This window comes from Lissotriton vulgaris, chromosome 11 (assembly GCF_964263255.1).
Source record: "Lissotriton vulgaris chromosome 11, aLisVul1.2, whole genome shotgun sequence".
NCBI lineage: Eukaryota > Metazoa > Chordata > Amphibia > Caudata > Salamandridae > Lissotriton > Lissotriton vulgaris.
The window spans coordinates 176,076,416-176,098,414 of NC_141699.1; the positions used below are offsets into that span (position 1 = coordinate 176,076,416).

Below are 21,999 nucleotides of genomic sequence, written 5' to 3' on the forward strand. Positions count from 1 at the left end.
CCTGGACGGTTCCCTCTAATTGTACCACGTCACAGTTTCACCACGTGCCACATATTACTGAATTTCGGCTCTTGTTAGTGCGCTATGTTTGTTTTGTTGTTCCCCGTATAAATAAAGTCCATACATTCGGCCAAATGCCAGGGAGTTACCCTACTGTGCCGCGCATCATTTGTTGCACAATGACGCAGAACTTAGTAATGCACTATACATTACCGAAAACCTCTCGTCTTTTCTATCCTGCCACAGATCAATTCTTGTGTCATGTCCACACCTGGATCGTTCCCTCTAATTGTACCACGTCACAGTTTCACCACGTGCCACATATTACTGAATTTCGGCTCTTGTTAGTGCGCTATGTTTGTTTTGTTGTTCCCCGTATAAATAAAGTCCATACATTCGGCCAAATGCCAGTGAGTTACCCTACTGTGCCGCGCATCATTTGTTGCACAATGACGCAGAACTTAGTAATGCACTATACATTACCGAAAACCTCTCGTCTCATACTTTTTGCTTTCTGTTACTGTTGAACAATACGATCGAGTTTCTTTTTAATTAAGCGCGCCTCGAATCATTACGTTTCTATTCTTCCGCTGTACGTTGCGTAGCCCTCTCGGCTTCACAATGAGTTTGCTGCGGTTCGACATGTCTATGAGATGCAAGGTCCGTATGTCAATAATTAACTTACGGCTCCACATGCCAATGATTTTCTTTCATTGTGCTTCCTGTCAATAGGTTTCTCTCGTTGTTCCACATACCAATTAGTTTTCCTCATTATTCCAGGCCTCAATATGTTCCTCGTATTGTTTTACGCATTAATTAGTCCGTCTTATTATCCTGTACATCAATGCATTCTGCTTCGAAGTTTTCCACTGATTGAGCATATGCACGCAGCTGAATTTCTATTCACCACCGCAGCCCAGGGAGTTTCTTCAAGTTCCCGCCGGGCCGCCGCGCTGCCTGCAGCGACCCGGAAGCGGTTGGGCAGCCGGCCAATCGCAGCGCGGCCCCAACCGGAAGTCCGGCCCCCATCGCGGCGCGAGAGAGAAGCCACTGTCCGAGGAGCCCCGAGGGCTCCTGATCGAGTCCCGGTCCGCCAGAACAGGTGAGTGTGTTGCGGAGGAGGAGGGGTGAGTGGGGGTGGGGTGTGCGGGTGTGTCTGTGCGTGCGTGTGTCTGTCTGCGCGTGTGTCTGTTAAAGGGGGGGTGCGTGTGTGTGTATGCAGTGTGTATGTGCGCATGCGTGCGGGAGCTTTTGTGTGAATGGGAATATCAGGCAGGGCGACGTGACGTGCGCGCTCACGAGCTGCAATCTCCAGGAGGACAAGCTCGTCACAGTCTGCAGTCCACATTCCCCGGAAAGCAGCGACATTAGTTGTCTCCCTAGACAGCAAAGCTTCGCTTTGCTTTCGTCTAGGCGAGACCTAAAAATAACTTTCTTCTGTCGTTGGTCTCCCTCGAGAAGTCTGCTGCCATTTGTATTTGATGACCATCATAGATGTAGGATCTCTGTGTGCGTGCCAGCATTAGTATCTGCCTGGCTTGCTCATGTCGCAAAAAACAAGCAATTAGGGGTTTTGGTCGAGAATTTGGAGATTTACGTATTGGACCAATGCAATGAGCACGTTGAATTTCTAATGGTTGGTCAAAAGTGATGCCAAGCAGCTTGGGAAGAAGGTCACATAGGAATAATCGATTTTCTCTGGAAATCTGAAAAAGCAAATATTGTCTCTTCTATTGCGATCTTCCAAGTCAACAAGCTTACTACGTATAAATAGTAGGTCTTGATCACTGTTATGTATTAGGTCAAGCTTAGTCTCTGCTACCGTCAATCGACGCTCCAGCCCTTCTGTTTTTTTATGGAAAAGTGCTATATCCGCTCTGATGGACTTGGTTTCAGATGTAAGGGAAGAAATGTTAATGCCCATCTCTGTCAAGCGGCAGCTAAAAGATGAAACTTCCTGTAATATGCGATTCATAGTTGCCCCTGTCTCAGCTGTGGAAGTGACTGGAGGTGGGCTAGGTGGGGATGGAGGTGAACCTTTAGCGGACATTTTACGCGACTGCGCGCGTCAAGAAAATAAGACAGTTTGGCATTTTTGTTGCTGCTTTTGTTGTTAGGCACCTGAAAATGTTTTCCTTCAATATACTGCACAGATTAAATACACTTGGAAAATGGGGATGAAAAAAGACTACCAAATTTAGTCTAAAAGACTGTTATGAATTTTATGAGGTGCAGTATAAGACTGACAGAACGTTGAGAGCATTAAGCGGGAAAAAATATACTGCGTCACTGAATTTCCGCACAGAAAATATTTCAAAGGTAGAAAAACATTTTCCTGCATTAGGTGGCGTAGAAACTGTGGTAAAAAATATTGTGTCCCCTCTAATAAATAATAGCATTCCATCTAAAGGCGTTCTGAAAATGTGTCACAAATATATATAAAATGATGGCTGGTTTAAAAAAGGTCCATACTTTATAATTCCCACTGAATTATTGCCAAAGGAGAGCTGGAAAGTTGTTTTCAAAAGAATTTAAATGAGAAACTGTGACAGAGCAGATGTGAGCTGGAGCGCGGAAAGGCAACGTGTGAGGTACTGCAGTAAAAGCTGAGCTTCGAAGGTTGAAAGGGTAGAAGGAAATATAATCCATTTCAAAGAAAATTGCCTCTGTAGAGGGTCAATAGTTCATAAGCGGAGTCACACATGAATGCGGTGAAGAAATATCTTACCAGGACAAAGTTAAAAAAACATGGAATGAAAAAAGCTAGTTTCCGTCACTTTGTGGTGATGCAGCCCACTCAGGAATGCAGCAGAGGGGGGCGCTCCGGTTACGCGAGACCCGAGGCTTTTGTGACAGTGACAGGCCCAGGTGACGCTTGCCGGGCCGGAAAATATTTCATGTCAGAATTAACCCTAAAAAGGGTCATAGCGGGCTGAAAGTCAGCCACAAGTAGGAGCGCTGCAGCAGAATGTCGTATTCATGACAGAGATGGGCCTGGCTGGGAAATGAAGGGCACTGTCTCCGTCGAGGGCCCGTCCCGTAGCAGAGCTACACTTTCAGGCGGCCATCATCCTTCGTGGCCAGACCACGCTCCAAGATTCTTCAATTTAAAAAAATCTGACTGCAATTTAGAACACAAAGCTGATGTTTCTGCCCAGCATTAGAACATGAAACTTCATGCCATGCAATCTATAACTTAAATTAACTAAATGTATTATGTTGAAAGCATGTGAAAATGTCTGATAGGTAGAATTTTAAGGACAATCCCAATAAAATGGATTATCTATATATATAAAAACGAAAATATGTCTGTTTGTCCTTTATGCATTACTACACCATTCATCCGATCTCCATGAAATTTTGGGAAGTTGTTGAGTACACTCCCGCGAAGGTTTATGGCAAAAAAAAATGTTAAAAGTTGTTGAGTACACTCCCGCGAAGGTTTCTGGCAAAAAAAGAAGCATTTGTTAAATATCGGCCCCCCCGGCTCCCATAATCTTTCCAATACTGAACGTTTACAGTTTACGGTGTGACAAGCTTTTGCAATGACCTTCAACAAAGCACAAGGACAATCGCTGCAAGTGTGTGGACTACATTTGGAGAATCCGTGCTTCTCACATGGACAACTGTATTTGGCCAGCTCACGCGTCGGAAAACCTTCTGATTTATTTGTGTATGCAGCAGACGGAAAAAAAAAAAATACTGTGTATCCACAAGCACTCAAATAAATAAACACAATTAAAACAACACTTTAAAATGTTTTCCATATTAAAATGAATAAGTTTCAATAAATATGACACAATTTAAATTGAATGTTATCATAACAAGTTTCCTTAAATTTCCTTTCTTCTGAGATCGCAGCCACGCGCGACGGGTAAGCTAGTAACTTATAAAATAAACTTGCATTTTTAAGTGAAAATACATTTCAGTACATTCATATATTATTCATGGTACACCAATTGATTAATGGAGCAATAGAAATTATAACAGTTATGAAATTTGTTCCAAAACAGGTATTCTTAAACATTTATATCAGGTATGATCCTTTCTAAAAACAAAGGATTAAGAAAAAGGTTTGTGTTTGTATCATACTGTACTCTGGGTCAGAAAAGATCAAATTTAACAAAGACAATAACTGTTTGAACAAGATACAAAAAGAATGCAATACCTTTTCGAACTTTATCAATTGTGAATTTATTTGCTTCATCCTTGATATCTTCAATAGTAGGTAGATACAAGTCTCTTGGGATGCCACCATTTTCTTCATAGAGGAATTCTACTGTTTGTCTTGCTATGTCGACCATTCCTGAAACGCATAAGATATTTAACTTTACTCATTGTTTACTTTCTGTAATTACAAATGTTTCTTGCAATTGTTTCGCTTGTGTTTGAACACTATTAATTTATGAATCTTGAAAATGCCATATTTTGTTATACGAGAATTTGTTAAATGCAAAGTGTCCCACAAGTGTAAACTCAATTATTTTGATGACAGTTATTCACATGTCTGTCAGGAGTTGAAACCAATATATATCAAAATACCTAGAAACTGTTTAGATGCAAATTGATTTCCTGTATATTGAAAGCTATTTTGTGAATATATTACTCAGCAGTTTTCTAGGTACGCAGTCATTTTCCAATGGAAAATATTGATATGTAGGTAAATAAAAATGAGGGGAATCTTAATATTCAATGGAGTTTTACCGTAACAAATTACATCAGCAGGTTCAGGTTGCATTGCCCAGAAGGAGAAATGCAGGATGTTTATCTGATATATTCACTAAATAGTAATTCTCAGATGGTTTATCATGGCTCTGCCCCGACCTTAACCTTGCCTTGTTACAGCCACCAACAACTCACACCACTCTTTTTCCACCTAACCCTGTAACCTGACAGATTTACACTTGATTCAAAACTATTACATTTGTGAGAAGTACGGAATGGACAAAGATTTATGGGTTTTTTTTGTTTTGCAAAACACATACATAACAAAGAAGGTTAGTGGCACTGGAGAAGATAGACAATGAGCAACTAAAAAAAGAGACCAAGATAAAAACCAAAACTGAAAAGAAAGCAAGAAAGCTCATACAGAAGCACATAGGGTCCCCCTGGAGGATAAAAGTAGGTCTAATATAAAACAAAGACCTTAAACTGATGCCCAACATGTGTTTATACATCAGCAAATCTGCCATTTACATCATATGCACACCAAGATGATGTTCCTGCAGATGTTTTGTATACTTTATAAAAAATAAATGGCAACATTATAGTGCCTTTGTTTAGATACAGGACTGGAATGTAGACCTTACATTTGAATGCCTCTAAGAACAAGTTACTTACCTTCGGTAATGCCGATCTGGTAGAGACAATGTAGCCGCAGATTCCTTACCTTACAATTATCCCCAGGCATCAGACTAGATCCTAGAAGGTTTCGTGAGCAGTACCCCTGAGTGGATGGTAAGTGGCCTCGCTCGACTCTGAATGAAGTCGTCATCCACATCAAAAGTGATGTGTGTGGTGCCTATGTAGGTGGCACCCCAGCGCACTGATGCCAGTTTCTTTTCGTGACTTTCCACGCCAGGAGCACAGAGCCACAAAGAAAATTGACCACTGGACAGGAGAACTAAGGACCTGAAAGGGGAAACAGCCCTGTCCTTAGTAATGAGTTTGCAGAGCAGGGAGGGTGGTTGAGTTGGTAGGGAATTTGCGGCTACATGGAGCCTAGACCAGATAAGGCGTTACAGAACTTAGGTAACTTGTTTATCTGATAAAAATTTCTAGCTGCCTTACCTTAAAATAAATACCCAAGCAATACCTCCCTGGAGGTGGGTCTGTGAAACTGTTTCCCATTAGAAAGTCCTGCAGGATCGAACAAACAAAATGTATGTTCCGACGGACCGGACTGCCCAGGCAATACTGCTTTGTGAATGTGTGTAGAGAAGCTCACGTTGCTGACTGGCAGGTATCCAGGGCTGGAACTAACGCAGTGGTCACAGCCTTAGCTGGGGTGGAATGAGCACACAAACCCTCAGGGGGATGCTTTTTGGCCAATTTATAGCAGATCTTAATGCAGAGCATGATTTATCTGGACAGTCTTTCCCTTCTTTGCTAAGACAAAACCCCACGAAGAGGTCATCCACCTGGAACTCAACTTAACTCCGTTAAATGTAGAACGACAACTGTATTTTTGGATCCAGCCGGTGAAGTCGCGCCTCTTCCTCAAAGGGATGAGACGGAGTGTTAAATTATTCAGGGTGATGGACTGGCCTACATTAAAAGGAGTGACAACTTTCAGCATAAATGAAGCTCTGGTGCGAGGAACCAGCTTGTCTGGGTAGAAGTTCAAGTAAAGAGGCTTGGATGACAAAGCCTGAAGCTCACTGACCCTCTGGGCAGATATTATCGCCACTAGGAAGGCCGTCTTGATGGTAAAGAGCCTGAGAGGACAGTTGTGCAGTGGTTCAAAGGGAGAGCATATCAGAAATGCAAGGACTAGTCTGAGGTCCCACTAAGGCGTAATGAAGGGCAAAGGTGGAAACGTACTGCATGTGAGAAGGTGGCCTGATATGCAGTGCTCACTATTCTAGTGAACACTATGTATCAGTCCAGCAACCCTTATTGATGATTGGTTGTAAGTCAACCTTATAGACCAGCTATCCTAGTAGCGTGGATACGAGCAGTCTAAGGCTAAAGACTCGAGAGGGCGCGTTAAGCCAGCTGTTTACCACACATATACCCCTTGAATACCAAGTGAAAGGACACCACACAAGTGTTATGAAAATAAACAGTTATTTATTTAAAGATCACAACAGCCCTGTACTCTTTATGAGGACAGGGTACTAAGCACAAACCAAAACTCTTACAAAAATACTTAAGTTAGCACAGTATATACAAATGCCCGAGGGGCACGGAAAACCATATACTCTGAAAGTGGAATGCGAAATTCCTAGCAGGTAAGTACAGTACTAATAGCTTTTGGAATCGCTAGGACTTGACTAGGGAATCGTTAGATTATGTCTAGGAGGCCTAGGGGACTCGGGTGCAGTGTGTGCACTCTCACGCGAGATGCGGGACAAAAGTCTATGGTAGCTAGGAATTAGAAAGTTAGTGTTCTCGGGCGAACCCGACCTGGTAGGGAGAAAACGAAAGTAGATTCTGACCCTTGGATAGTGAGGCTATGCTGGGGCACCGAAATGCCGAAGTTACCTAGCCCAGGGGCTGCAGCTGCATAGGTCTGAAAAGACGTCGGGAATCCTCGTAGACGGACCAGGAGCCGGAAGAAAAGATGCTGGCCGGTGACCAGTGAAGAAAGTTCAGTCGGATCCAAGCCTGGATCTTGAAGATAGATGACACCTGAAAGCAGAGGGGACCAAGTTCGAGACTACTAGCCAGTAGTCAGTGGGCACCAGGAGGGCACCGGATGGTAGCCACCTCGACTAGGTGAGTGGGTGACGCTTGACTCGAAGATCTCACGGACCAGGAGGCGTTGTCGGCGACCAGGATGGAGGATCGAGCTGTCCCACGAAGATAGAAGCTGTCGGCGTCGCTGGACCCAGGATTGGGCAACAAAGCCTTGGCAAATTCAAGCCCACGCGGTGGACCTAAAATGGCGTCTGGAGTGGACCAGGAGGGTCCGGGGTGCCTCTCTTGAAGAAGGAAGCAAAGGCCAGCCTGGAGCAACCAGACCAGCAGTCGTGAAGTCGTTGGGCGTCGTTCAGAGGGCCACAAGCCAGCCGGCTAGTAGCCAAACAACGCGGTGCACAGCAAACAGCAGAAGGGCCCCACGCAGATCGTGGAGATGCAGGGGGGCTGATCTTGGGTGCTGGAGCTGCGCAGGGTCGGGGCTTCTCGGACCCCAAAGCACTCACCAGTGGAGGACACGGTGGGCTTGCAGTAAAGATGTCGTGCAGTCTTGGCGATCGTCGGTCCCTTGAGGTCTCGTCGCACTCACGGTTCTCAGCTGGGCTGTAGAGGTGAGTAGAGGTCAGAGGGGCCAGGGAAGCCGGGTCTCGTCGAGCTGGGTCGTCGGATTCGTGATGAAGGACTTGCAGCAGACCGCAGTGTTCTTTAGGATGGTGCCTGCGGATGCAGGGTGACTACTCCTTAGCCACAAGGGAGAATCTTGAAGAAGAAATCGTGAAGTCCTTTCGAAGAAAGTGGTATCTTGATTCCAAAGATGATCTAATTTTAACAGGGGGCCCGCTCCCATCTTTATACTAAAAAAGGGGGCTGACCCGGTGACTAGGTCCTGCCTATGGGTGGGACTAGGTGGGGGGTGGTTACACCCCTCAGCCATGCCGGACTTCCCCAGGCCAGGGGCTGGTGTGCCCCTGGAACTGGTTCAGACCGGCCTATGCGTAGTGAGCACCGGGGTGCCACTCAGCAGTCACCTTCCTGTAAAGCCCTGCCTACCCAGGATACACAAAACCATGTCTGGGACGGTGCTAGCACCGCCCCTGACAGGAAACCCTTTGTCCAGGCTCCCCTCGCTGGAAGGACTCCCAGCTGCAGGGGGTCAGACTCGTGTCTGTGGTGGCAGCATCCATTTTGTGGAGCTGAGGCTTCAGTTAACTTTAACCGGGGTTCACAGTTACATACATGTCGTGTCCCTCTAGAAGGGTGGAATGCTAACCCCGTCGCCAGAATTGGCGAGGGGTTAGTATTCCAATTCGTATGACACCTTACTCGACATGTTTTGATAAAGCAATACCAAAGATAGCATTTAACCGCGAGGATTATAATGCACTTAAGAGTATATGGTATGCGATATCATGGAACAGCTATTAGGACTTGATTCCGCAAGCTGCAGACAGGCTCAGCTCATGCCAGAGCACCATCTCACACGATTCCAAGCACTCTGCCTTCAGGATTGTCAAGGCCTGCCATAGGAGTGACTGATAGGAATCTGTGTGTCCATTTTAGGGTTAGGTATAGGTATACTACACCTACAGCAAAGGGTGATTACACGACTTTGCCCCAGCTGTCATGCAGCCAGTTGTGTCAAATTTAGGAGGCCAGCCAGGGGTGGCACAATACGTGCTGCAGCCCCTGGCAGCCCTGGGTACACCTATGCCCTGAGTTACAGGGTCTGATAAGGTGGCCCAGTACCAATTGGTAGATGCACCTAGGGTACATGAGGTAATTTAGAAAGAGAACAGCCAGGCTGTGGGTCTGATTGGCAGGCCCACAGCCAGAGAAAGTCGTAAACCAGTGGAACAAAAGCAAAAAAATCTGGGTGATCATAGGATTGCAGACCCTACTCTCCTACATGACCCCCCCCCAAACTTTGGGACAATAAGCTAACCTTGACCAGGTGAGTCTTCTTGTTCTAAGTGGAAATATCTGGAGAGCCCATCGGCATTGCCATGATCAGTACCAGGTCTATGTTCCACTGTAAAGTCCATCCCCTGTAGGGAAATGGACCACCTAAGCAGTTTGGGGTTTTCACCCTTCATCTGATTTAGCCACAAGAGGGGCTTATGGTCGGTCTGAATCTTGAAGTGAGTGCCAAACAAGTATGGCCTCAGCTTCTTCAGGGCCCAAACCACAGCAAAGGCCTCCCTCTCAATAGCTGACCAATTCTTCTCTCTGGGGGTCAGCCTTCTGCTTATAAAAGCAATGGGCTGATCCTGACCATCAAAATTCAGTTGAGAAAGAACAGCTCCCACACCCAACTCAGAAGCATCTGTTTGGACAATGAATGGTTTGGAGTAGTCTGGACTCTTAAGGATAGGTGCTGTGCACATGGCCTGCTTTAGGTCATCGAATGCTTTTTGACAGCCTGCTGTCCACTGAACCTTTTTTGGCATTTTTTTACTTGTCAGTTCATTTAATGGTGTCACAATGGAACCATAGTTCCTGACAAATTTTCTGTAGTATCCAGTCAGGCCCAAGAAAGCTCGAACCTGAGTCTGGGTGGTTGGAGGAGCCCAGTCCCTGATTGACTGTATTTTGCTCTCCAGTGGCTGAACCTGGCCTCCACCTACAAGGTGGCCCAGGTATACAACCTGTGTCTGCCCTATCTGGCACTTGGTGGCCTTGATAGTGAGGCCTGCTGCTTGCAGAGCCTCTAACACTTTCCTCAGGTGGACCAGGTGATCCTCCCAGGTGGAGCTAAAGACAGCAATATCATCTAGATATGCTGCACAGAAGTCATCCAGCCCAGTAAGGACTTGATTCACCAACCTTTGGAAGGTGGCAGGTGCATTTTTCAGACCAAAGGGCATTACCACAAATTGATAATGCCCACCAGGGGTTGAAAATGCTGTTTTGGGCTTGGCATCCTCAGCTAACCTGATTTGCCAATACCCAGCTGTTAAGTCAAATGTACTTAAGTAGTTGGCAGAAGCCAATCTATCTATAAGTTCATCTGCCCTTGGTATTGGATGGGCATCAGTCTTAGTGACTGCATTGAGACCCCTGTAGTCTACGCAAAACCTCATCTCTCTCTTACCATCTTGGGTGTGAGGCTTTGGCACTAGAACTACTGGACTAGCCCAAGGGCTATCTGAGGGTTCAATGACTCCCAATTCCAACATTTTCTGCACTTCAGTTTTTATGCAGTCTCTAACATGATCAGGCTGCCTGTAGATTTTACTCTTGACTGGCAGGCTGTCACCAGTGTCAACCTCATGGGTGCACCAATTGGTCTGACTGGGTGTCAGAGAGAACATACGTCTGAAAGACTGAAGAACCTGTTTACAGTCTTTCTGCTGATGTTCAGAGAGGCTGCCACAAAAGACAACACCATCTACTGACCCATCATCAGGATTCTGAGTGAGCAGGTCTGGGAGAGGGTCACTCTCTTCCTCCTGTCCCTCATCTATGGCCATGAGCAAGCTCATGTCCTTCCTGTCGACATATGCTTTGAGCCTGTTGACATGGAGTACCCTATGGGGACTCCTGGGAGTTCCAAGGTCCACCAGGTAGGTGACCTCTCCCTTTTGCTCAAGGATTGTGTGGGGCCCAGACCATTTGTCTTTGAGTGCTGCTGGGGCCACTGGCTCCAGCACCCACACCTTCTGTCCAGGCTGATAAACAGTCAGGACAGCCTTTTGGTCATGCCAAGCTTTTTGAAGTTCTTGACTGGCCTTAAGGTTTTCTGATGCCTTCTCCATATACTCAGCCATCCTGGAGCGGAGACCAAGTACATAGTCCATTATGTTGGTTGCAGGCTTTTTGAGAGGTCTCTCCCATCCTTCCTTCACCAAACACAAGGGGCCTCTCACAGGATGCCCATACAAAAGTTCAAAAGGGCTGTAGCCAACCCCCTTTTGTGGGACCTCTCTGTAAGCAAACAGAAGGCAGGGCATCAGGACATCCCATCTACGCCTGAGTGTTTCAGGTAGTCCATGAATCATCCCTTTTAGGGTCCTGTTGAACCTTTCAACAAGCCCATTGCATTGTGGGTGATAGGGTGTAGTGAATTTGTAATTGACACCACACTCCTTCCACATAGCAGTTAAATAGCTTGACATGAAGTTTGCACCTCTGTCAGAGACAACCTCCTTAGGGAAGCCCACTCTGGAGAACACTCCAACTAGGGCCCTTGCCACCACAGGGGCTGTGGTGGTCCTAAGTGGAATAGCTTCAGGATACCTGGTGGCATGATCCACTACCACCAGTATAAACTTGTGCCCTGATGCTGTCTGGGGTTCCATTGGACCAACAATGTCAATCCCCACTCTTTCAAAGGGCACCCCCACCACAGGCATTGGTATAAGGGGGGCCTTTGTTGTGCCACCTGACTTACCACTGGCTTGGCAAGTGACACAGGAGCGACAAAACTCCTTGGTATCCTCATTCATGTGAGGCCAGTGAAAGTGTGAGACAAGCCTGTCCCAAGTCTTTGTCTGGCCTAAGTGTCCTGCTAAGGGAATCTCATGGGCCAAGGTAAGTAGGAAACCTCTCTGAGACAAGGGTACAACCAGCCTCCTGGTCATGCCAGGCTTGGGGTCTCTTGACTCAGTGTACAGGAGTCCATCTTCCCAGTATACCTTGTGGGTACCTGTGGCGTTCCCAGCAGCCTCAGCAGCAGCCTGCTGTCTGAGGGGTTCAAGAGAAGGGCAGCCTAACTGGTCCTTCCCCAGGTCTTCCCTTGAGGGTCCCCCTGAACCCAAGAATTCAACTTGATCAAGTTCAAACTCTCTAGGCTCAGTTTCCCTCAATTCCTGCAGGTCAGCCTCCTCTGAGACTTGATCCACAACCTGGGGCAAGGGGGAAGGCACAGCCTTAACCCTACTGCTCTTTTTCTTGGAAGGTGTCTGGTCCATTGTTCCAGGATCCAGCACCTGTTCAGTGGGGCATCTTCTGGCCTGTGACCTAGTCACAGCAAACACATGTGCTGGCAAACCTAACATTTCCAGATGAGTCCTCTGCTCCACTTCTGACCATTGTGATGACTCCAAATCATTGCCCAACAAACAATCCACTGGGAGGTCTGAACTAACTACAACCTTCTTTTGGCCAGTTACCCCTCCCCAGGAGAAAGCTACAATTGCCATACTATGATTGGTAGTGACATTGCTTGCATTGGTCACCAGGAATTCTGTACCTGGCATGATCTGTCCAGGGTCCACAAAGCTAGGTGTCACCATTGTGACACTGGCACAAGTGTCCCTATAGGCCTGAGCCATTTTTCCATTAATAAAAGGTGTCTGTCTGTATTTGCCCAAAGTATTGGGACTTATGTCAGGGGACATATCCATATCCCCTGTACTGACAAGGACAGCCTGAGTGAGGGTGCCAACTAAGTTGTCACTCCCCTCAGAACCCAGGGTTAACCCTACTAAACCCTTGGGAGGTGCACTACCACTGCTGGCTGTACTAGGGGGCACAGGTGCCTTAGGGGCTGCAGTGGCAGGAGTCTGCCCTCCTCCTTTCTTGGTGCACTCACTAAACCAGTGAGTTTTACTTTTGCAGTATTGGCACCACCTTTTAGATTGGCCTTCTTTCTTCTTTTGGGGAGCCTGACCCCCACCCTCTTTGGGTTGTTGGGGACCTGTCGAAGACTTCTGGTCATTTTGTTCCCCTTTCGAATCCTTACCCTTCTGGTCTGCTTTCTTCTGACCACCTTGATTCTGGCCCTGGTTCTGTTTAACTCTTGTTCTAACCCATCTGTCTGCCTTCTTTCCCAATTCTTGGGGAGAGGTCAGATCTGAGTCAACAAGATGCTGATGCAACAACTGGTTCTGACAATTGTTTAAAATTTGCTCTCTCATCATCAAATTGTACAATCCTTTATAATCAGTAACCTTACTGCCCAGCAACCAGCCCTCAAAAGCCTTAGTGGCACAATCTACAAAGTCAGCCCAATCTTGAGACTGAGTTTTCTGGGTATCCCTGAACAGCACCCTGTACTGCTCAGTGGTTAGGCCAAACCCATCAACCAGTGCATTTTTCAAGACTTGGTAATCATTAGCATCCTCCACCCTTGTGGTGAGGAGCTTGTCTCTTCCTTTACCCTCAAAGGAGAGCCACAAGATAGCTGCCCACTGACTTGGGGGAACACCTTGCACAGTGCAGGCCCTCTCCAAAGCAGTAATCCATTTGTGGATGTCATCCCCTTGTTTAAAGGGGGGCACTATCTTACCAAGGTGTTTTGTATCAAAACTCCTTTCCCTATTGCTAGGTACAATGCTGCCACCAGTGGGGACTGTCCCACTCAATTGTTGCTCTCTAGCAAAGGCAAGCCTCTCTTTGGCCAGGGCAAGTTCTTCCCTTTCAATCCTCAGATTGGCTGCCTTTTCCTTAGCTTCATACATTCTCCTCTGGGGAGATGTCATTCCCCTTTGAGAGGAACGTTGAGAGCCATTGGTATGAAGGGATCTGATAGAGCCTCTTGATAGAGATCTATCTCGTCCATTCCCAATGTTAAGCTGACCTGAGAGTGGCCCCAAGGGTCCCCTAGTGCCCATCTCATGTCTGCTTAAGTTGGACCTGGTTAGTCTGCTGACTTCTACCTGTTCCTTTTCTGCCTCATCCCCTGATACCAAATCATCATCCTCATCATCAGCATCATCTGCTTCCTGAAGAGGATGGTCCTGGGCATCAAAGGGACCCTGTAAGGAGGGCATGTTGCCATCTGAATTAGAAGGGTCTGGGTTACCAGCCCTCCTTGCATCATGAGTCTCTAAGAGACCAATCAGAAAGGCAGTTGTGGGGTTAGACCCCTGCTTAATCTTCCTAGAGGTACACACTTGTCGTAACTCATGGAAGCTAAGCGCAGTATATCTTGAAGGGATGACCTGTGGAGGGTCAACTGACACAAGGGGAACCTCAGTGTTTCCTCCTTTGTCCGACATACTGTTTCTAGTGTGGTGTAAGTGATGCACCTACCTACACTATGTGTTTACCTACTGATCCCTTGCTAAGAGTTGCAGCCAAGGTGTGCTAAGCCTTGAGGAGCTACAACAGCTGGTTCAGTAGAACTCAGAGTATTCTAAGCTTTAGTTATGTGTACCTAACAGTACTTATGTGATCTTTCAACAAGATATTCTTAGGATACGTGTGGTAAAACAACAGCAAGCTCAAATCCCAACCGCTGCTCACCAATGTGAGAAGGTGGCCTGATATGCAGTGCTCACTATTCTAGTGAACACTATGTATCAGTCCAGCAACCCTTATTGATGATTGGTTGTAAGTCAACCTTATAGACCAGCTATCCTAGTAGCGTGGATACGAGCAGTCTAAGGCTAAAGACTCGAGAGGGCGCGTTAAGCCAGCTGTTTACCACACATATACCCCTTGAATACCAAGTGAAAGGACACCACACAAGTGTTATGAAAATAAACAGTTATTTATTTAAAGATCACAACAGCCCTGTACTCTTTATGAGGACAGGGTACTAAGCACAAACCAAAACTCTTACAAAAATACTTAAGTTAGCACAGTATATACAAATGCCCGAGGGGCACGGAAAACCATATACTCTGAAAGTGGAATGCGAAATTCCTAGCAGGTAAGTACAGTACTAATAGCTTTTGGAATCGCTAGGACTTGACTAGGGAATCGTTAGATTATGTCTAGGAGGCCTAGGGGACTCGGGTGCAGTGTGTGCACTCTCACGCGAGATGCGGGACAAAAGTCTATGGTAGCTAGGAATTAGAAAGTTAGTGTTCTCGGGCGAACCCGACCTGGTAGGGAGAAAACGAAAGTAGATTCTGACCCTTGGATAGTGAGGCTATGCTGGGGCACCGAAATGCCGAAGTTACCTAGCCCAGGGGCTGCAGCTGCATAGGTCTGAAAAGACGTCGGGAATCCTCGTAGACGGACCAGGAGCCGGAAGAAAAGATGCTGGCCGGTGACCAGTGAAGAAAGTTCAGTCGGATCCAAGCCTGGATCTTGAAGATAGATGACACCTGAAAGCAGAGGGGACCAAGTTCGAGACTACTAGCCAGTAGTCAGTGGGCACCAGGAGGGCACCGGATGGTAGCCACCTCGACTAGGTGAGTGGGTGACGCTTGACTCGAAGATCTCACGGACCAGGAGGCGTTGTCGGCGACCAGGATGGAGGATCGAGCTGTCCCACGAAGATAGAAGCTGTCGGCGTCGCTGGACCCAGGATTGGGCAACAAAGCCTTGGCAAATTCAAGCCCACGCGGTGGACCTAAAATGGCGTCTGGAGTGGACCAGGAGGGTCCGGGGTGCCTCTCTTGAAGAAGGAAGCAAAGGCCAGCCTGGAGCAACCAGACCAGCAGTCGTGAAGTCGTTGGGCGTCGTTCAGAGGGCCACAAGCCAGCCGGCTAGTAGCCAAACAACGCGGTGCACAGCAAACAGCAGAAGGGCCCCACGCAGATCGTGGAGATGCAGGGGGGCTGATCTTGGGTGCTGGAGCTGCGCAGGGTCGGGGCTTCTCGGACCCCAAAGCACTCACCAGTGGAGGACACGGTGGGCTTGCAGTAAAGATGTCGTGCAGTCTTGGCGATCGTCGGTCCCTTGAGGTCTCGTCGCACTCACGGTTCTCAGCTGGGCTGTAGAGGTGAGTAGAGGTCAGAGGGGCCAGGGAAGCCGGGTCTCGTCGAGCTGGGTCGTCGGATTCGTGATGAAGGACTTGCAGCAGACCGCAGTGTTCTTTAGGATGGTGCCTGCGGATGCAGGGTGACTACTCCTTAGCCACAAGGGAGAATCTTGAAGAAGAAATCGTGAAGTCCTTTCGAAGAAAGTGGTATCTTGATTCCAAAGATGATCTAATTTTAACAGGGGGCCCGCTCCCATCTTTATACTAAAAAAGGGGGCTGACCCGGTGACTAGGTCCTGCCTATGGGTGGGACTAGGTGGGGGGTGGTTACACCCCTCAGCCATGCCGGACTTCCCCAGGCCAGGGGCTGGTGTGCCCCTGGAACTGGTTCAGACCGGCCTATGCGTAGTGAGCACCGGGGTGCCACTCAGCAGTCACCTTCCTGTAAAGCCCTGCCTACCCAGGATACACAAAACCATGTCTGGGACGGTGCTAGCACCGCCCCTGACAGGAAACCCTTTGTCCAGGCTCCCCTCGCTGGAAGGACTCCCAGCTGCAGGGGGTCAGACTCGTGTCTGTGGTGGCAGCATCCATTTTGTGGAGCTGAGGCTTCAGTTAACTTTAACCGGGGTTCACAGTTACATACATGTCGTGTCCCTCTAGAAGGGTGGAATGCTAACCCCGTCGCCAGAATTGGCGAGGGGTTAGTATTCCAATTCGTATGACACCTTACTCGACATGTTTTGATAAAGCAATACCAAAGATAGCATTTAACCGCGAGGATTATAATGCACTTAAGAGTATATGGTATGCGATATCATGGAACAGCTATTAGGACTTGATTCCGCAAGCTGCAGACAGGCTCAGCTCATGCCAGAGCACCATCTCACACGATTCCAAGCACTCTGCCTTCAGGATTGTCAAGGCCTGCCATAGGAGTGACTGATAGGAATCTGTGTGTCCATTTTAGGGTTAGGTATAGGTATACTACACCTACAGCAAAGGGTGATTACACGACTTTGCCCCAGCTGTCATGCAGCCAGTTGTGTCAAATTTAGGAGGCCAGCCAGGGGTGGCACAATACGTGCTGCAGCCCCTGGCAGCCCTGGGTACACCTATGCCCTGAGTTACAGGGTCTGATAAGGTGGCCCAGTACCAATTGGTAGATGCACCTAGGGTACATGAGGTAATTTAGAAAGAGAACAGCCAGGCTGTGGGTCTGATTGGCAGGCCCACAGCCAGAGAAAGTCGTAAACCAGTGGAACAAAAGCAAAAAAATCTGGGTGATCATAGGATTGCAGACCCTACTCTCCTACACTGCATACCTTTAAAAACCTATTTACCACAGGGATTGAACAAGGATGGCTGATCTGGCAACCACAGAAAGGCTGAAATGGAAGAAAGATAGCCCTTTAAGGTGCGCAAAGCAGAGCCCTGCTGGCCAAGAGAAAGGAGAAAGAGAAGGTCCTGAGAGAGGGCAGCTGAAAGAAGACCAACCTGCTTCTCTGCACACCATGCCACAAACATGCCCCTACTGCAGGCATACACAGTCTTGGAAAAGGGACGCCTGGCTGGCAAGATCGGTACAAAAGGGGGTGGTGATGGACGGAGAATCTGAACCAATCAAACACTCACACCCAGTCAAAAGATCTGGGTTTTATCCATCACCGTTCTTTAGCCCACTCTGCCACCCCAGTTCAGACATGGATATGAGCAAATCAGTCTGACCCTGTGCCTCATGGGAACAGTCCAGCCCGAACTGCCAAGCCATGTCTTCCCTGGACCGGAAACAAGCTTCCGAGGACCGGTTTCTGGCATTCCAGCCGTCTTCAGCCCGGCTTGCTTGAATCCAGTGGCAAAGTGAGCAAGGGACTCACGTCTGAGCATACCCTGCTACACTTATGGCGGCTGTGGGACTTGGCCCTTTCCCCAGAAATGTTTTGCTTTTTACCCCTTTTAATTTAGAATGCCCCTATTGAAACAACAGTGTGTAGGCCTTGTGTAGTGGAGAAGGGCCTGTGTAGTGTAAAAGTACAGGTACTTCCTACCCCTAACATGGCCGCCACTGACCTCTGCTGCTGCAGCGTGGTCTATGTTGGCGCATTCTAGTAGCCAGGGGCTGGCTGGAACCCTCAGGCAATGTATCCATCTTAGCCTGCCAGCCTGCCCATAGGTAGAGTGGTGGAACCTCCTGGAAGCCTCTGGAACCTTCTGGAAGAGGTGAGGTGACACCAACTGACACTACCAACTGTCAACTGGCACTATAAAAGGAGAGGGAGGGAAACTTTCCTGTCAGACTGAGGGAGCACAGACCCGGGGGAGAACCTACACAGGAGCTTTAGGCAGTGGGGCCTAGACGGGGGCCTATGACACTGGTAGAGACAGGGCCTAGGTGCTGCCTATCAAGTGTTGAGGTATCCTGAATTTGCCCCTCTGACCTAGCCCGGCGGAAGGGGAACCCCCGGTCTGCTTGAAAGGAGACTGGCTGAGGAGATCTGATACCAGCCATCAACTCCAACCCCGCCCCCCCCCCCTTCAAGGAACCAAGAGACTGAAACTTACAAGGGCGCAAGAAACATAAAGCGCTGAGAAGAAACAAGGGCGCAAGGAACATAAAGCGCCGAGAAGAAACCAAAACACCACAGGACTATTGAGAGGACAACCAGGTATTGGCGCTGTGTCGCTCTCTGCACTCCCTGACGCCACCTGGGATCCCTTTTGTTGGTCTGACATGGTTGTGTGGCCTGTCCTGTTGGTCCTGCTGACCTGCTTCAACCTAAACAAACTGTCTGCTGGCCAAGCGCCCACTTTCCTTAGCGCTAGCACCCTGAACTACCTGTCCTGCGGGCACTGCCTGCACTGTCTGAACTGCACTAATGCTAAAAATCTGCCTGTGAAGCGCTATGGCTGAAACTACCCAAGCGCTATAGCTTGTATCCTGTTGAATGCCCAGGCGCTATCGCTACTAAACGCTGGGTCCCTGCGCTGTTGGTGCTGTCTGCCCTGCTTACCCAGCGCTCTCCTGCTGTCCCTGTGAGGAGCGCTGAGGTGCTGGAGGAGGTTGCTGCAGCGAGAAGTGCTGTACCTGCAGAGTACTGGGATTCCCCCCCCCCCCCCCCCCCCCCTGTGAAGCGCTGTGAACCTGCTAATTGCCCCCCTTTGAGCAGCGCCGCATCTGCATCAATTACCACAGCCGGGTGAACTGCCCTGAGGCGCCACACTCTCCAAGCGCCATCCTGCCCTGTAGCGCGATTGCTGGGCGCTGTTGTAATTGCCCCGAAGCGCCAGCTGTGCACTCACCGCCGCAGCCTCGGTCATCGGTGTTGAGCAGACTGCCTCTTGGAGCGCGGCGGTTGTCTGGAGCGCTGCGACCAGCCCCCGGCGGCCCTCGGTGCCAGGAGAGGGCCGCCACTGTGTCGTTGTGGGCTGCGCCCGGCCGACTGTGTACCGTTCCCCCTGCGGCGGCCCCGGAGCCTTGAGGAGGCCGCCGCAATCATCAACTAGGCCGCGCTAGGCCTGAAGCCGGCCTCCGCCCCACGTGACAGGGGCGCGTGCCCCGCCCCCGTCGAGCGCCGCACAGCCATTGGACCTGGCTGGCGCGCCCCCAGCATCTTCACCCCTATTGGTTTCTGGGGCCGCGGACGTCACGGGAGGCCCGGGAGCCGGCAACTTCACCTACGGAGAGCCTTGGTGGAGTCCAAGTGGCCATCTGCCCGAGCAGGCCCCCGGAGCGCCGGACATTGAAAGTAGGCTGCGTGAGGCCTTCCAGGTGGGCCCCTTCATCCCCGAGGCCTGCTGAGACCTACGCAATTGCCTTGGATAGGCCGAAGAGACAGGTAATCCCTGGGGAGGTGAGCGGAAGGTCGGAGAAGGCCCGAGTTCGCCCCTCCCCCGGGGCAGACTGTTGTTGGGCTCCATTGGCCCAGATTAATGGCGAAGAGTAAGCAAACCCCCATGGAGGAGGGCGGAAGGCCCCAGGAGGCCCCGAGTTCGCCCCTCCCTGGGGAAAACTGGTGACTGGTCCACGTTGGCCCTAATTAGCCCAGGAGAGTCCCCTGACCTGGGCCAGGACCCCTAAACACCGTGAGGGCATCACTTGGTGGAAGGGAGGGGAAAGAAAGTGCCTACAGGCCTACTGGGCCTTTGAACTGTGCCAGGAGTCTATTTTTAGACCTGCTGAATTGCCTATCGAGACCCTTTATATTAGAAAGGCCATGGGGGGAGATATCATATACTCAGTAGCCCCAGGAGATGTGTGAAGTGCACAGGCCAAGTGCATACATTTAATGTAATGCAGATTTTCTACAAATGTATGGGTCTCCTTGCCTGCTGAGTACTGGAATGGGAGTAATCCTCTAATGAGAAATTGATTCCTAATTGAGGAACTGGGTATTGTTATCTAAAGGAAATGGGGGGGGCCCTACCTAGTGAATTGGGGTCCAAGTTCTAATGGGATGTTTACCCAGTGAGGTGTTTACCTAAAAGGATGCCCGTTCTTGCTATATAAAATGCCTATGCTTGATTTCTAGGGTAATGTTGATTCCTGATTAGGGAAGGGTTGCTCCTATTTCCCTGAAGTGTTTACTCCTGATTAAGGAGAGGTTTACCTTGGTTAACTAACTGTTCTACATAAGGAAATGTTTAGACTTGCATAGGAGGATGTTGGCTAAGTGCCTACAGGGGTATGATGAAATATTCTTCTTGATTGAGGAGAGGTTGACCCTGCACAAGGGGATGGCTGAAGGGTTTACTTCAGATACTGAGCTGTTTACTCCAGCCTCATGAAATGTTTTACTCCTGCTTCACAGAAGGTGGTATGTCAATCTAGGCTACGGCTAGGGGAATGTGTTACATTTACTGAAAGATTGTATATGCCTAATCCAAGTCTTTTAAGCGCAGGCTTGCCTGTTAAAATGGTTATACCTACCCACGAGGTTGTTTATTCCTAATGAAATGTTTACTTCCACGTAGTGCTATATTTATTAGAAGCCTACAGTGATTTATTTACATGTGCTGTTCTGAAACGCTCAGCTTTGCTTGGGGAGTAATAAGTAGAAACCTACTGTTATTTATTGAAATGCTTTCTGTTGTAAAACGCTCACCCTTGCTTGGTGAGAGGTGGGTAAAAAGCCCACAGGGCTAATAAGATGACCTATCATTTTGGTTGTCTCCTTAATGTATTTGATGCAGGTGCTGACCAGGGGCAAGGCATAGGTCAGGCCTGTGTTTTACTAAAAATGTATTTATCCAATATTTAATATTTATGGAATATCTAATATTTATTCAACTGAAGTTTAATGCCAAGTGTTGACACACAGGTATCTGAAAAGAGAGCTATGAAGCTAATTTTATGATGAATTCCTAATACCCTGATCCTGCTCTATCTTAATAAAGTTGACTTGAGTTTTTACACAAGCTCACTGGAGTGGTGTCACTAATTGCGTGCCCATGTTTCTGACTCGGTGGTTGAGTGTGCTGTATGGTCGCTTAACACATATGCTTTCGGACGCCTACCCGCTCGTGCCATGCTACCATAGGGGACTGGTGACCCCAGTTCCAACAGCGGCCAAAAGTGAAACAATAGGGGGTGGTGATGGACGGAGCATCTGAATCAATCAAACACTCACACCCAGTAAAAAGATCTGGGTTTAATCCATCACCGTTTTTTAGCCCACTCTGCCACCCCAGTTCAGACATGGCTATATACAAATCAGTCTGACCCTGTGCCTCATGGGAACAGTCCAGCCCGAACTGCCAAGCCATGTCTTCCCTGGACCGGAAACAAGCTTCCAAGGGCCGGTTTCTGGCATTCCAGCCGTCTTCAGCCCGGCTTGCTTGAATCCAGTGGGAAAGTGAGCAAGGGACTCACGTCTGAGCATACCCTGCCACACTTATGGCGGCCCAAAGCGGTACAAAAGGGGGTGGTGATGGACGGAGCATCTGAATCAATCAAACACTCACACCCAGTCAAAAGATCTGGGTTTAATCCATCACCGATCTTTAGCCCACTCAGCCACCCCAGTTCAGACATGGCTATATGC

At 48.5% G+C, this 21,999-nt stretch overlaps 1 protein-coding gene across 1 annotated transcript in view; it reads right to left on the reverse strand.

Moving 5' to 3' along the window:
• The window catches only part of HECTD4 (HECT domain E3 ubiquitin protein ligase 4), a 2,691,195-nt gene that overhangs the window by 1,086,168 nt on the left and 1,583,028 nt on the right, over positions 1–21,999 (reverse strand). Inside the window, exon 56 of the mRNA XM_086943079.1 lies at positions 4,169–4,306. Within this exon, the coding sequence (XP_086799205.1) occupies positions 4,169–4,306 (138 nt within the window). The remainder of the gene's footprint in view (positions 1–4,168; positions 4,307–21,999) is intronic.